At 39.3% G+C, this 16,275-nt stretch overlaps 1 protein-coding gene across 6 annotated transcripts; it reads right to left on the minus strand.

Moving 5' to 3' along the window:
* Positions 1 to 1,093: 1,093 nt before the first annotated feature.
* On the minus strand, positions 1,094 to 16,033 carry LOC124878586. 6 transcript variants are annotated; one of them, XM_047382609.1, is made up of 8 exons: positions 15,982 to 16,033; positions 12,124 to 12,234; positions 11,874 to 11,993; positions 6,014 to 6,049; positions 4,422 to 4,472; positions 2,595 to 2,675; positions 2,164 to 2,262; positions 1,094 to 1,536 (listed from the first exon to the last, which is right to left on the minus strand). In XM_047382609.1, the coding sequence occupies exons 4-8, from the start codon at positions 6,036 to 6,038 to the stop codon at positions 1,319 to 1,321; spliced, it is 474 nt and encodes a 157-aa protein (XP_047238565.1). In that variant the 5' UTR covers positions 6,039 to 6,049; positions 11,874 to 11,993; positions 12,124 to 12,234; positions 15,982 to 16,033; the 3' UTR covers positions 1,094 to 1,318. The 6 variants fall into 6 exon arrangements, 5 of the variants coding, with proteins under 5 accessions (XP_047238565.1, XP_047238566.1, XP_047238567.1 ...); XM_047382610.1 differs by lacking the exon at positions 15,982 to 16,033 and adding an exon at positions 13,120 to 13,138; XM_047382611.1 differs by lacking the exon at positions 11,874 to 11,993.
* Between the last annotated feature and the right edge of the window lie 242 nt (positions 16,034 to 16,275).

The raw sequence follows: 16,275 nt of genomic DNA on the forward strand, positions 1-16,275 counted from the left end.
AGTGAGCCTTTTTCTCATTTCAGGCATAATCAGGGGTGTGTGTGCCTTATTAGGCAGACTGGGGGAGATCTTGACGGGGGTGGCCCACTGTTTTGTAAAATAGATTGGTAGATTGGCTTCCACACACCCAGCCAGTGTCCTTTGCCTTCGGCCCATCGGTGAAACCAGCATTGTTGCCCATTAGACCGATGGACCCTAATTCTTTTTTTTACCCAAAATTAATTCCCCACCCCTCTCCCTGCCATTCCCTTGGGTGTCACTAGAGTGGGGTGGCAGATGGAGGAGACACAGAGCTGCCCCCTGAGACCCCCCCGCCCCCCAACACACACACACACACACACACAAACACACACATCCTTGTTAAACTCCCACAGCAGGACCGCAAGTAGTTGACTGGGTTGTGGGGTCCACCCATTCTAGTGGTCCTAGAACTATGAAAAAAATCAGGCAGATCCCAAAAAAAATCTACATATTAAAAGTCACGTTCAATATGCAAAATTTCAAACTTTATTTTACATGTCTGTTTTTCAATCACATGTGGGGCCAGTTTCTAACATTCATACTTTGCAGGACCCACCTTCACACACGTTTGATTTTTAGTCAGTTATGGGGCTTGCTTTTAATGTTCGAACGTTAAGAGGTCCATCTTTACACACATAATTTTTTTAGCCAGTTATGGGGCTTGCTTTTAACATTTAACTCTTGTTAGGCCTTCATAAAGATTTGCTTTATCTTTAAATTAGGATCTATCAAATTCAATCCCAACCCTAATCTAACCCAAACATGCATTTGTCAAGACTTGATTGTTTAATGGGAAAAAACCTTAAAATTTTGTTAGTGATATTAATCCTTTCATCTGGCTTAATAGACTAGATATATATTGAAATGTGCATTCTTAAGTACATCTGTCATTATTCGATTGTGGTGCATTTTTCCTAGTCACAGCCTTAATATTCTTCCATTTGTTTAGGCATACAGGTCAATTTTTTATATATTTACAATCTTCATTTTAGCCAACTATAAAATACACATGATTTACTATTAATCATGAACTGCTTGAGTCAAAATTTAAAATGGACACATTACAAATGTAGCCACTGAATAAAGGAACTTTATTTTGAGCTGCACATGTTTTATTTCAACATTTTAGCACTGAATGTGCCATTTAAACATTTCCCATATTTCTTCCTCAGAACATGTATCAATAAACTGAAATATACTTTGTTTGAACTTTGTCCATAAAAATTACAAACAAATAGTAAAGAACTGGTGAAACAGGACCAGCCATGTGTTTCTACCTCTGTTCAGGGAAGCTCTGTCACTCATATTTTCTCCTCATGGTGGTTATTCTGTTTTTGACAAAGTACTTAACTGCTCTCCAGTCTCTTTTACTCAGTGCTTGTGGTTCTGCAGCAATGCATCTCTCACAGTCAAGCTTACCAGGAACCTGATTTGTCAATATGTACTTCCTTAAATGTTTATTTACAGCAGCACATTCCTCTGGGGTCCAGCTTCTTTTCACAACTTTTTCTTTACCTAAGGGCATAAAAAGAGCACAATTTAGTTTACAACTTCATTAGAACAAAACTGCATAGAGGATACATTCACTTTATGTACAATAATCCCACAATATCATTTAAATGAGATATTTTAATAATTCAACTATCTTTGTCAATAGTAATGAGCCTACAGTAAAAAAACAAGTAAATCAGTTTATTTCTGGGATATTAATCAGTCAGTGTCACTGCTGGTACAGGCAGTCAAACTCCACCAGGAGAGCACATCATCGATATGCAAATTTGCCAACAGGTAAATTTGATGCAAAGATTTTTTTCTGTCTTGAGGTAGATGTGTCATGTACATTACCCCTATTTAATAATAGATGGAAACGAACATCTCACAAATAATCCAATTTAACAATGACGTGAAACCCACCTGAGAAGGGGCGCATTAATTTGCATTTTACGACAAAATTCAAAAGTTTAGACCTGACATGTCTAAGTAAAAAAAGTCAAGTGGTTAATACATTTTGCTTCGGTCATTTAAATCTTAGTAAGCAGTAAATGTGAGGATAATTAGAATATTGATACTGTAGTAATAATTGGACCATTTAAAAGCAATCATGATGAAGTTATGTATTGAAGAGGATTACTCCAAACTCACCACTCTTTTTGGCAGACCTTTCGTTACTTTGGCTGCTAGAGGTGGGGGTACAAGAGGTCACTTCGTTGACTTCTGGCATCAGCCCATCTGAATTTGTGACTTTGAAGTACAGAAAAGAACAGGTTAAACTCATCTTATTAGAACAGCAAACACGCTGATCAAGGGCATAGATATCAACAGCGAACTAAAGAAAAAAAACCAAAAAACCTTCTATTTACACTTGTGTTCATAAAGAGTTATTTATTACAATCAAGTCCTGTAGAACCAATCTTGTTTGAATCAAATTTGGATGTTAGTAAATACTAGGCAGGATCAGATATAAATGTAATGGACTTGTAATATTAGTTAAAAGTGGTGGTATTAAAAAAAAATGAATAAAAATCAATGTTGAAGAAGAGTACTAACCCCAAACTGCAGTTTTACAAGCTCACCTTTCTTTTTGGTCAAGTTTTCCTGACTTAAGCCACTGGATGTGGGGATACAAGGTGTCTCTTCAGAAGCTTCTGGATCTTCTGAAATATTAATTTTAGGAACATAAAAAAACTGTTTAAACTTTCAATGATCTACAGTACTTTAACAGTTCATGTACGCACGTGGACGCCTCAGTTAATGAAAGAAAAACCCACAATGGTCACAAAAATAACTTGAATCTGACAAAGTTAATCATAAATAAAAAATTATATGAAAATGAACAAATTAAAGTCAGACAATGCTTTTCAAACATGCTTCAACAGAATTATTTAAACAAATAAAGTCATGAAACAGGCCTGGACAAAAATGATGGTACCCCTGAAAATAATGTGACCAAAGGGACGTGTTAAATCGAGGTGTGTCCATTAATTAACATCACAGGTGTCTACATTCTTGTAATCAGTCAGTGGGCCTATATATAGGGTTACAGGTAGTCACTGTGCTATTTGGTGACATGGTGTGTACCACACTCAACATGGATCAGAGGAAGCGAAGGAAAGCGTTGTCTCAGGAGATTAGGAAGAAAATTATAGACAAGCATGGTAAAGGTAAAGGTTATAAGACCATCTCCAAGCAGCTTCATGTTATGACTACAGTTGCACATATTCAGAAATTTAAGATCCATGGGACTGTAGCCAACCTCCCTGGACATGGCCACAGGAGGAAAATTTATGACAAAACAAAGAGACTGATAATACAAATGGTAACAAAAGAGCCCAGAAAAACTTCTAAAGAGATTAAAGGTGAACTTAAAGCTCAAGGAACATCAGTGTCAGATTGCACCATCCAACGTTGTTTGAGGCAAAGTGGACTTAATGGGAGACGACCAAGGAGAACACCATCTTTGAAAAATCATAAAAAAGCCAGACTGGAATTTGCCAAACTACATGTTGACAAGCCACAAAGCTTGTGGGACAATGTCCTATGGACAGATGAGACAAAAACTATACTTTCTGGCAAGGCACATCAGCTCTATGTTTGCAGATGGAAAAATTTAAGCATATGAAGAAAAGAACACTGTCCCTACTGTGAAACATGGAGGAGTCTGTTATGTTCTGGGGCTACTTTGCTGCATCTGGCACAGGGTATCTTGAATCTGTGCAGGTATAATGAAATCTCAAGACTATCAGGGGATTCTAGAGATAAATGTGCTGGCCAGTGTCAGAAAGCTTGGTCTCAGTCGCAGGTCATGGGTCTTGCAACAGGATAATAACCCAAAAAACACAGATAGAGGAAAACATTGGACTATTCTGAAGTGGCCTTCTATGAGCCCTTACCTAAATCCTATTAAGCATATTTGGAAGGTGCTGAAACATGCCGTCTGGAAAAGGTGCCCTTCAAAAATGAGACAACTGGAGCAGTTTGCTCATGAGGAGTGGGCTAAAATACCTTCTGAGAGGGACAGAAGTCTCACTGACAGTTATAGGAATCCTTTGATTGCAGTGATTGCTTCAAAAGGTTGAGCAACAAAATATTAAGTTAAGGGTTCCATCGTTTTGGTCCAGGCCTGTTTCATGAGTTTATTTTTTTAAATAATTCTGTTGAAGGATGTTTGAAAGCAGTGTCTGACTTTCATGTGCTCATTTTCATAGAATATTTATTCATTATAACCTTTGTCAGATTTAAGTTATTTCTGTGACCTTTGTTGGTTTTTCTTTCATTAACCGAGGGGTACCAACAATTTTGTCCACGTTTGTATATAGAACTCAGGTTGTAAAATGTGTTTAATTCAGAGAAAAGTGGCCCTTTTTTGTTTAACCGCTTTCTTTATTATGTGAACATTTTACCTTCTTGTGAGGATAAATTGGTGCCATTCTCAGTTCCGTCAGGCATATCAACTATGTACATGAAAGAAGAATTGTTTTCAAAAGTCAGAATTAACAATACACCAACAAGCAAAAAAAAAAAAAAAGTAAAATTAACTATTGCTTTAATCCATATCTTAGGTCATCCTAATTGACAGGAAATCAGGAGTAATATAGGTTTCCAGGGATATCAGTGCTCTTCATAATGTATATGGCAAAGAGACTTGTGTGAATGAGCCACTTGCCACAAAGCTGAATAAGACATTATGATATAATTGAAAAATGTTAGCTGGCAGTAGTGCTAAGAAATTGTATTTTCCTATAAATGTTTTCAGTAACATTTTATTTTATAAAACAAACTAACCCGTAGCTGTCAATTTGTAGGCTACATATTTTTGGACTACTAACTCTTTATTGTTCATTAATTATTTAGTTAATGACTTATTGTGACTGACCAAATTCAACAGTAAGAGGCCATAAATTAAGAGTTTTACCAAACCAGGCCACTTTTTTGATAATCCAAAGTAAAAGGTAATTTCATTTAATGTTGATTTTAATATGCTCTTCTTAATATGAGGTTTACAAAGAAGTAATTAGACAGGTTTTCAACCTTAACTGGTAAAAAAAGTAATTCCTTTTATAATACAACTAAACACCAGCGCTAGTGCCAAAACAACAGTTTACCAACTATGCATGAGAATATGAACTGGACCACTGTCTAAAATCATCTTTTCATAAAAACATTAAATTAGCATTTCCTTTCAAGCTTCCAGAGTCTGGAGGAAGAGTGGAATCCCTATTAGTGACATCTGCTGATTCTGGTCCAATGTGTTTTCTGAAGTCCAGTCAGCAATCTAGTATGATATTTAGACCACTTCACACATCCCCTTGTTGACAAGCTTTATTTAGATACTGATGTCACTTTCCCACAGGACTTGGCACCAGCTCTCACTGCCAAAAGTTGGTCCATTGACCACAGTGTTGCTGTGCTTGATTGGCCAGAAAACTGGCCCCACCTAAGCCTAAAAATCTAAGTTGTTTTGTCAAGAGAAAGATGAGGGACACCAGAAGTAACCATGCAGATGACCTGAAAGTGGCTCTAAAAGACACCTGGGCTCCCATTATACATTACAAAATATTGTTTATAATTGTTGTAATTTAATATAAAAATTTTCTGAAACACTGAATTTTAGCTTTTTTATTATGTTAGCCATAACTATGAAATTACAAAAACACAGGGTTGAAATATTTCACTGTGTAATGAATACCCAATATCAGTTTCAATTTTTGTAATGAATCGCCAAAAATATTGAACTTTTTGAATGCATCATATCAATACATTTCATTATATCTGAAAGTTTTGAATGTACCTGTAGATACAAAAATTAATATTTGTACTTTTTTTATGACAGAGCTTAAATAAAATTATGGCATGAAATTTCCCTACATCAGTCCTATCTTGGATGTTTTCAATTTAATGAAATTTTAATTAAAACAACATTAACATGCAGTCATCTAGTGTATTTAAAACTACAGAGATTATTGCGGTATAGAAAAAATAAACAAATTCATACCTTTCTCTTGTGAAGAACCATCCATGTCAAGAGTTTCTAATATGGTAATGAGATAAATTTGAAGAGATTTGTTTAATAGAACTAATAAAACACTCAAGAACCAATTCCACAAAAGATAGGAAACCATAAAAAGTACCTAAATAGCACCTTTTAATTTTTTTTTTTTTTTGCCTCAAATCAAATCAGAATAAGCCAACATTTTTATGTAAAGCCTAAATGATACCATTTTCAACTAATATGATGTTTATTCATCCTTAACAATAAAACATGCCCTCCTCCATAAATATCTCATTTCATTAATCTATTCTTAAATACCAAGGTTAGCAACTTCAATTTCCCTTGCATTAAAGTGTTAAATGTTAATACCGTTGACATCAAGGTGGATTTCATCCAGACTCTTCCCTTTATACTCTCCTAGCCGTCCTTGTTCCATTGCAAGGAGAACTTTGCTTATTTTTGCTAACTGTATGGTACCCTCTGGAAGGCGATAGTGCTTCCTGTGAACAGCAACATTATGCCCAAGGAAATCTGCCAACTGGTCAAGTTCTGTAGTCTTCAGGTTCAAAACTGTTGACAATGTTGCAATGTGTTTCCTGAGCTTTGTTGAGGTGAGTGCTGTAGGGTTTTTGAGGCCACTGCACTCACTCACAAACTGCCTTATACAGTCTGAACCTCTGAGGTAATGGACAGAATTCGGCAACGCAAACAGGTATTGATTTTCTTCCAGGACTCCACATTCTTCCCGCCTTCCAGTAAGAGCATCAAGGGATTCCTTCATCATTGGACCCAGCAGAACAGGAACTTTTCTTCCTCTTTTTCCCACAATGGTTATCCGGACAAAATAGTTGCAGAGCTTTTGTTCAAGTGCTGTGAGGGCCAGGTTAACATCCTCGTGTGTTTCTGATGTGTCCTTTGATAAGTAAACTGACAAATGCATCCTGGAAACCTCCCCAGCTCGTCGACGGTTGAAAAGGATTACTTGTGCCAGAGTCACTTTGGCAAGATCCTTCCAGCTGGACTGTGAGGCCTCTTCTTTCAAGGCATGTAAACATTCCTGCTGTCTTTCTAACAAATGGTTGTGAAGAATCTGGACATCGTGTGTGAAAGGTAACAGTAGAGGTGCATTCCACTTTTTCTGTTCAAGCTGGGTTAAAGCTTGGCTTGCAATATCATATTTCCAACTTTCTTGATACAGTTGTGCAAACTCCTCTGCGTTTTGCACAGCTTCCTTATCCTTCATCTTCAGTCCTTCCGTCTTAATGAACATGGCTAAAGAATGCATGTCGTGACCAACTTTTCGAGCGAGAGATGGTCGTTGATAGTTGCCACTTTCTTCACTGAATCCAGCTAGACGTCTTGCAGCAGCGACAACTGTAACATATTTTTCAGGCTTTATGAGATCTTTAATACTCTTCACAGAAGCAATATTTCTTGCCTCAAGTAGCAGTCTGCCAAGCTCTCTTAGCTTTTGACGGATGTATTGGTGCTGGCTGACTACCCTCTCATTCTTGTGGAACAATCTGTATCCAAAATCTAGTATGCATTGATCCTTCTTACATGCAACTGTAATCTCATCTTGATGCATCTCACTTAGAAACCTCCAGTATGAATCACTGAACTCTGGTGGAACTGGTTCAGCAAATGCACACAATGCTTGAACTCTTGTTTTCCCCTTTTTCAAAGACTTATCTTGAGGCTTGAATTTGCAGGACTGGAAATGTCGCCACATTGCCTTTTTTTTGAACAGTCCATAGCAGTACAAACAATGTTTGAATATTTCCCCTTCTGTTTTCTTCTTTGGTTGTTTCCACGCAATGAGCTTGCCTTGGTTACTTTCCATAACTTCAGTGTTGTGCTCAAAGTTTCCCTTATTTCGCAAATAATCCAACTGGAGTCGTCTTTGTTTTGAGTTTTTTGGCAAACTGTAGGCTTTTGCAACCTCTATTTTATCCATGTGTCTGCGCAATAGATGTCTTGACATTTTTTGAACAAATACTCCACAATACACACAGTGGTGTTTCTTATTATAGGTCCTGGATCCATCTTCCTTCTTCAAAACAGGAGCAACATAAACAGATTCTTCCTCCAGGGGGGCCCTTTCATCTTTATATGTAGTGGCTCTGGAATCATGACTTTCAAAGTTTCTAGTCTGACTGGACTCACTCTTACTCTGCCTGCAAAACTTGCTTCTATTTTGACTAAATGACATAGTTTTATCCTTCGGACCTTTTTCCAGACTTAATTCCACACTGGCTTCACTGTCTGTGCTTTCTCCAGTGGTTTCTGGAATATATTCATCTTCACTGTCTTCACTTGCCTCATCTAACCCTGCAAAGCTCCTCTGAATCATTTAGAGAAAGAGGAGAAGGAAGAAGTTAGTATTTCTTCCTCTATTAGAATTAATTAAAAAGAAAATCAGGCCTTGATTTAAAATCCACCTTGAAAACACAGATGTTAACTCTACAGATACATCTCAAAAAACAAGAAAATTGCATTGAAGTGAAATACACTGCTCAAAAAAATAAAGGGAACACTCAACTAACATCCTATATCTGAATGAATGAAATATTCTCATTTAATACTTTGTTCTGTAGAAAGTTGAATGTGCTGACAACAAAATCACACAAAAATCTTCAGTGGAAATCAAATTTATTAATCAATGGAGGCCTGGATTTGGAGTCACACACAAAATTAAAGTGGAAAAACACACTACAGGCTGATCCAACTTTGATGTAATGTCCTTAAAACAAGTCAAAATGAGGCTCAGTATTGTGTGTGACCTCCACGTGCCTGTATGACCTCCCTACAACGCCTGGGCATGCTCCTGATGAGACGGTGGATGGTCTCCTGAGGGATCTCCTCCCTGACCTGGACTAAAGCATCCGCCAACTCCTGTACAGTCTGTGGTACAACGTTGGTGGATGGAGCGAGACATGATGTCCCAGATGTGCTCAATCGAATTCAGGTCTGGGGAACTGGCGGGCCAGTCCATAGCTTCAATGTCTTAATCTTGCAGGAACTGCTGACACACTCCAGCCACATGAGGTCTAGCATTGTCCTGCATTAGGAGGAACCCAGGGCCAACCGCACCAGCATATGGTCTCGCAAGGGGTCTGAGGATCTCATCTCGGTACCTAAAGGCAATCAGGCTACCTCTGGCGAGCCCATGGAAGGCCATGCCACCCTCCAAAGAAATCCCACCCCACACCATTACTGATGCACTGCCAAACCGGTCATGCTGAAGGATGTTGCAGGCAGCAGATTGCTCTCCACGGTGTCTCCAGACATGTGACGTCTGTCACATGTGCTCAGTGGGAACCTGCTTTCATCTGTGAAGACCACAGGGCACCAGTGGCAAATTTGCCAATCCTGGTGTTCTCTGACAAATGCCAAGTGTCCTGCACGGTGTTGGGCTGTGAGCACAACCCCAATTTGTGGACGTCGGGCCCTCATACCATCCTCATGGAGTCGGTTTCTAACCGTTTGTGCAGACACATGCACATTGGTGGCCTGCTGGAGGTCATTTTGCAGGGCTCTGGCAGTGCTTCTCCTGTTCCTCCTTGCACAAAGGCGTAGGTAGCGGTCCTGCTGCTGGGTTGTTGCCCTCCTACGGCCTCCTCCACGTCTCCTGGTGTACTGACCTGACTCCTGGTAGCGCCTCCAGGCTCTGGACACTACGCTGACAGACACAGCAAACCTTGCCACAGCTGGCATTGATGAGCCATCCTGGATGAGCTGCACTACCTGAGCCACTTGTGTGGGTTGTAGAGTCCGTCTCATGCTACCACGAGTGTGAAAGCACCACCAACATTCAAAAGTGACCAAAACATCAGCCTGAAAGCGTAGATACTGAGAAGTGGCCTGTGGTCCCCACCTGCAGAACCACTCCTTTATTGAGTGTGTCTTGCTAATCGCCAAAGATTTCCCCCTGTTGTCTATTTCATTTGCACAAGAGCACAACAACATCAGTGTTGCTTCCTAGGTGGACAGTATGATTTTACATATGTTTGATTCATTTGGAGTTATATTGTGTTGTTTAAGTGTTCCCTTTATTTGTTTGAGCAGTGTATTTTTTGCCAGTCATCTCAGAAAATGGAACTCATATCTCATATAGAATTATCACAGAGTGATATATTCCACGTCCTTGTTTCCCATAATTTTGATGATTATGGCTTACTAGTAAACCCCAAATTCAGAATACTGTGAGGAAGTTAATTATTGGAAACTCATTGTTTCACACCTTAATCAGCTAATTAATTCCAAACGTCTACAAAGGTGTTCTGATCCTTCAAACCGTCTTTCACTCTGGGTCAGTAGAGATACAATCACGGGGAAGACTGCTAACTTCACAGATGGCCAGAAGACAGTCATCTACACCCTTTACAAGGAGGGGAAGCCACAAAAGTTCATTGCTAAAAGCAATTTGCGCACAGAGTTCTGGATCAAAGCACAGTAACAGAAAATTGAGTGTGAAAAAAGAAGTTTGGTAAAAGATGCAAAAACAACAGCGAGAACAGCAGCCTTGAGGGGGTTGTCAAGGTTGACAATGAGTGGGCTGAGGCTGGAGCATCAAGAGCCAGCACACAAATGAATACTAGACATGGGCTATAAACGTCGCATTCCTGGTGTCAAGCCACTCCAGAACCAGAGACAACATCCAAATCATCTCACCTAGGCACAGGAACTCGACTGTTGCTCAATGGTCCAGAGTCCTGTTTTCAGCTGAAAGTAAATTCTGCATTTCATTTGGAAATCAAGGTTGCAGACACTGGAGGAAGAATGAAGAGGCACATAATCCAAGTTGTTTTAAGTCCAATGTGAAGTTTCCATAGTCAGTGATGGTTTGGGGTGCCATGTTATCTGCTGGTTCTGGTCCACTGGGTCTGAAGTTCATAGCCAATGCAGCCATCTAGCAGGGAGTTCTAGAGTTTGTTCTCTGACAAAGTTCTCTCTGCTGACAAGCTGTATGGAGATGCTGGGTTTGTTTTCCAGGAGGACTTGGCACCTGCCCACACTGCCAAAAGTACCAGAACCTAGTCCAATGACTATGGTATTCCTGTTCTTGATTGGCCAGCAAACTCCCCTGACCTTTAACCCCATAGAAAATCTATGGGATGTTGTCAAGCGCAAGATGAGAGACATCAGACCTAAAAAGGCAGATGACCTAAAGGCAACTATCAAAGCAATCTGGGCTTCCATTACAGCTATGCAAAACCACAGGCTGATGGACTCTATGTCACGGTGCATTGATGCAATCATTCATGCAAGAGGAGCCCAACCAGATTCTTAGTGCATGGAAATGGACATACTGTTGAGAAACTTGACAGTAGAGCTTAAAACATCCTTTTTGGTTGGTCTAATGTGATATTCTAATATTCTGAGACACAAAATTCTGAGCTCTCTTTACCTGAAAGCCATAATTGTCTAAATTACAAGAAATAAAAGCTTGAAATATTCTACTCAATGTGCAATAAATCTATAAAACAATTGTTTCACTTTTTGAAATGACTGGCAAGAAATGTTGCACTTTTGAGCAATATTCTAATTTTTATAAATGCACCTGTATGAGAGTGCTTGGTCAAGTTTAATATACTCTTGTTTTGAGTAAATTTAGATCCAAACAGATAAAGTAAAATGCAATGTTAAGGAAAATATCAAATTTTAAGAAAATAAAAGACATATATGCAAAGATTTGGGCAATTTAAAAAAAAAAGTTGTCAACTGAACAAGATGAACAAGCAACAAGAACAAGAAAATTAGTAAAACATGCTATAGCAATGAACGCCTTTCATTTTAAGCAATCATATCAAAAGTCTACTCTGGTATTACTCTTTAAATGACATTAATTCATGAGGCTTACAGAGAAGTAAGTTCCTCTTATAGGCCTTTGTGAATCCATTGCGAATGAGGTTGAAGGGCCTTCCATACAGTCATTACTTGAATTGTAGATAGCATCAGAAAAACTTGGAACTTTATTCATCTGTTAAAAGATTATATCAAGCTATAATTATTCAATTCCTGTGATTGTACGTGCAGACACACAGTTATTAAAAAAAATAAATTAGTTTCTTGTGACTTTTTAGATTTTAAAAATAATTGTATGTCTTTACCATTATTGTTGTTCTTTTTATTTGCTTTTGTAGAGGTGCAGAGACGTCTTTTTGGGAATCATCATCACTGTCTGAGTAGTCCACTAGAGACACTCCTTTGATGATTGATAGCTATATGGGGATGATGAAAAGAAATGTGTGGTTACAGTATATGTAAGCTAATGATGTAGTGCATGACTGTAAAACACTGGAATTTATTTGCTGTAAATAACTGAAGTTTCTATTGACTGCCTTAACTGATAAATGACCGGTGCTGCAAATATGATCGAAAATATGTCAAAACCTTGGATCAATGGTCCCCACAAGGACACATACAATGCAAAGAAATTGTTACCGAGAGAACAAGTAAAAGGCTCCAAAGATTACTTCTTACAACAAAAACAAATGGGTTGAACGCTGTTTAAGGTATCCTACTTTACAATCAGCAAAAGGGTACACACCAATCATGGATTCCTTCCTTACACATCAGCTTAACAAATTAAATAAAACCAAATTCTGACTAAATAACAGCTTCTCAACTAAAAGCAATCTACGGGGACAAGCATGTAAACTAAGTGAACAAAAATAGGTCTCCAAAGTTTATTTCTCACAAGTCTAAATGAATGTTAATATAATGTGCTTCCATAATGTCAGGTACTACAACTATGATCTAGAAATATAACAAAAGCTTAGATCCACACGGGAGGGCCCCACAAGGAGGCACATTTCAGAAATCCATTACTGTTATGCGTGTGTAAGTGACTGGCCTGGTTGGACCCCACATGGAAGCACGCTTCAACAATCTATCTGAAGGTGTGTATGCCACTGGCTTGTTTGGGCTCCATGAGGAAACCATTAAAAACATGTGATCAGATGACTGGCTGAATGCTGTTTATGGTACCTTCTGACTAAAAAATAGTTTCCCAACACAAGCTAAACTAACAAGCATGTAAACTAAGGGAATGAGAGCAGGTCTCCAAAATTTATTTCTCACAACAAAGTCTAACTGAATGTTACCTGTAGGCTGGCATCCTGTGTGATGCTGTCATCAGGGAAAGAGTCCCACGAGTTTCTGGCTGGCTCAGCTACAGCAGTAGATGACTGCGAGCCTGTCACCTGGAATTAAAACCACAAATAACTTACTAACATCATACAGATAACATAAATGACAGACTCAAGACCTGTAAAGATAGTCCCCAAAACCAAAAGTGCACTTCTAACTACAAGTGTTCCAGTCAGTTCTGGATTTCTAATCAGGTCCTATAAAAGCATCTTTATGGATGTAGTGGAGCATCCTTCAGCCTGACAGTTTAGCTGTTGAAGATGTGCAGAATTATAGCTGTAATATAATGTGCTTCCATAATGTCAGGTACTACAACTATGATCTAGAAATATAACAAAAGCTTAGATCCACACGGGAGGGCCCCACAAGGAGGCACATTTCAGAAATCCGTTACTGTTATGCGTGTGTAAGTGACTGGCCTGGTTGGACCCCACATGGAAGCACGTTTCAACAATCCATCTGAAGGTGTGTATGCCACTGGCTTGTTTGGGCTCCATGAGGAAACCATTAAAAACATGTGATCAGATGACTGGCTGAATGCTGTTTATGGTACCTTCTGACTAAAAAATAGTTTCCCAACACAAGCTAAACTAACAAGCATGTAAACTAAGGGAATGAGAGCAGGTCTCCAAAGTTTATTTCTCACAACAAAGTCTAACTGAATGTTACCTGTAGGCTGGCATCCTGTGTGATGCTGTCATCAGGGAAAGAGTCCCACGAGGTTCTGGCTGGCTCAGCTACAGCAGTAGATGACTGCGAGCCTGTCACCTGGAATTAAAACCACAAATAACTTACTAACATCATACAGATAACATAAATGACAGACTCAAGACCTGTAAAGATAGTCCCCAAAACCAAAAGAGCACTTCTAACTACAAGTGTTCCAGCCAGTTCTGGATTTCTAATCAGGTCCTATAACAGCATCTTTATGGATGTAGTGGAGCATCCTTCAGCCTGACAGTTTAGCTGTTGAAGATGTGCAGAATTATAGCTGTAATATAATGTGCTTCCATAATGTCAGGTACTACAACTATGATCTAGAAATATAACAAAAGCTTAGATCTACACGGGAGGGCCCCACAAGGAGGCACATTTCAGAAATCCATTACTGTTATGCGTGTGTAAGTGACTGGCCTGGTTGGACCCCACATGGAAGCAAGTTTCAACAATCCATCTGAAGGTGTGTATGCCACTGGCTTGTTTGGGCTCCATGAGGAGAACCATTAAAAACATGTGATCAGATGACTGGCTGAATGCTGTTTATGGTACCTTCTGACTAAAAAATAGTTTCCCAACACAAGCTAAACTAACAAGCATGTAAACTAAGGGAATGAGAGCAGGTCTCCAAAGTTTATTTCTCACAACAAAGTCTAACTGAATGTTACCTGTAGGCTGGCATCCTGTGTGATGCTGTCATCAGGGAAAGAGTCCCACGAGGTTCTGGCTGGCTCAGCTACAGCAGTAGATGACTGCGAGCCTGTCACCTGGAATTAAAACCACAAATAACTTACTAACATCATACAGATAACATAAATGACAGACTCAAGACCTGTAAAGATAGTCCCCAAAACCAAAAGAGCACTTCTAACTACAAGTGTTCCAGTCAGTTCTGGATTTCTAATCAGGTCCTATAAAAGCATCTTTATGGATGTAGTGGAGCATCCTTCAGCCTGACAGTTTAGCTGTTGAAGATGTGCAGAATTATAGCTGTAATATAATGTGCTTCCATAATGTCAGGTACTACAACTATGATCTAGAAATATAACAAAAGCTTAGATCCACACGGGAGGGCCCCACAAGGAGGCACATTTCAGAAATCCATTACTGTTATGCGTGTGTAAGTGACTGGCCTGGTTGGACCCCACATGGAAGCACGTTTCAACAATCCATCTGAAGGTGTGTATGCCACTGGCTTGTTTGGGCTCCATGAGGAGAACCATTAAAACATGTGATCAGATGACTGGCTGAATGCTGTTTATGGTACCTTCTGACTAAAAAATAGTTTCCCAACACAAGCTAAACTAACAAGCATGTAAACTAAGGGAATGAGAGCAGGTCTCCAAAGTTTATTTCTCACAACAAAGTCTAACTGAATGTTACCTGTAGGCTGGCATCCTGTGTGATGCTGTCATCAGGGAAAGAGTCCCACGAGGTTCTGGCTGGCTCAGCTACAGCAGTAGATGACTGCGAGCCTGTCACCTGGAATTAAAACCACAAATAACTTACTAACATCATACAGATAACATAAATGACAGACTCAAGACCTGTAAAGATAGTCCCCAAAACCAAAAGAGCACTTCTAACTACAAGTGTTCCAGTCAGTTCTGGATTTCTAATCAGGTCCTATAAAAGCATCTTTATGGATGTAGTGGAGCATCCTTCAGCCTGACAGTTTAGCTGTTGAAGATGTGCAGAATTATAGCTGTAATATAATGTGCTTCCATAATGTCAGGTACTACAACTATGATCTAGAAATATAACAAAAGCTTAGATCCACACGGGAGGGCCCCACAAGGAGGCACATTTCAGAAATCCATTACTGTTATGCGTGTGTAAGTGACTGGCCTGGTTGGACCCCACATGGAAGCACGTTTCAACAATCCATCTGAAGGTGTGTATGCCACTGGCTTGTTTGGGCTCCATGAGGAGAACCATTAAAAACATGTGATCAGTTGACTGGCTGAATGCTGTTTATGGTACCTTCTGACTAAAAAATAGCTTCCCAACACAAGCTAAACTAACAAGCATGTAAACTAAGGGAATGAGAGCAGGTCTCCAAAATTTATTTCTCACAACAAAGTCTAACTGAATGTTACCTGTAGGCTGGCATCCTGTGTGATGCTGTCATCAGGGAAAGAGTCCCACGAGTTTCTGGCTGGCTCAGCTACAGCAGTAGATGACTGCGAGCCTGTCACCTGGAATTAAAACCACAAATAACTTACTAACATCATACAGATAACATAAATGACAGACTCAAGACCTGTAAAGATAGTCCCCAAAACCAAAAGAGCACTTCTAACTACAAGTGTTCCAGTCAGTTCTGGATTTCTAATCAGGTCCTATAAAAGCATCTTTATGGATGTAGTGGAGCATCCTTCAGCCTGACAGTT

Source organism: Girardinichthys multiradiatus, chromosome 12 (assembly GCF_021462225.1).
Source record: "Girardinichthys multiradiatus isolate DD_20200921_A chromosome 12, DD_fGirMul_XY1, whole genome shotgun sequence".
In the NCBI taxonomy this organism is placed as follows: Eukaryota; Metazoa; Chordata; class Actinopteri; order Cyprinodontiformes; family Goodeidae; genus Girardinichthys; species Girardinichthys multiradiatus.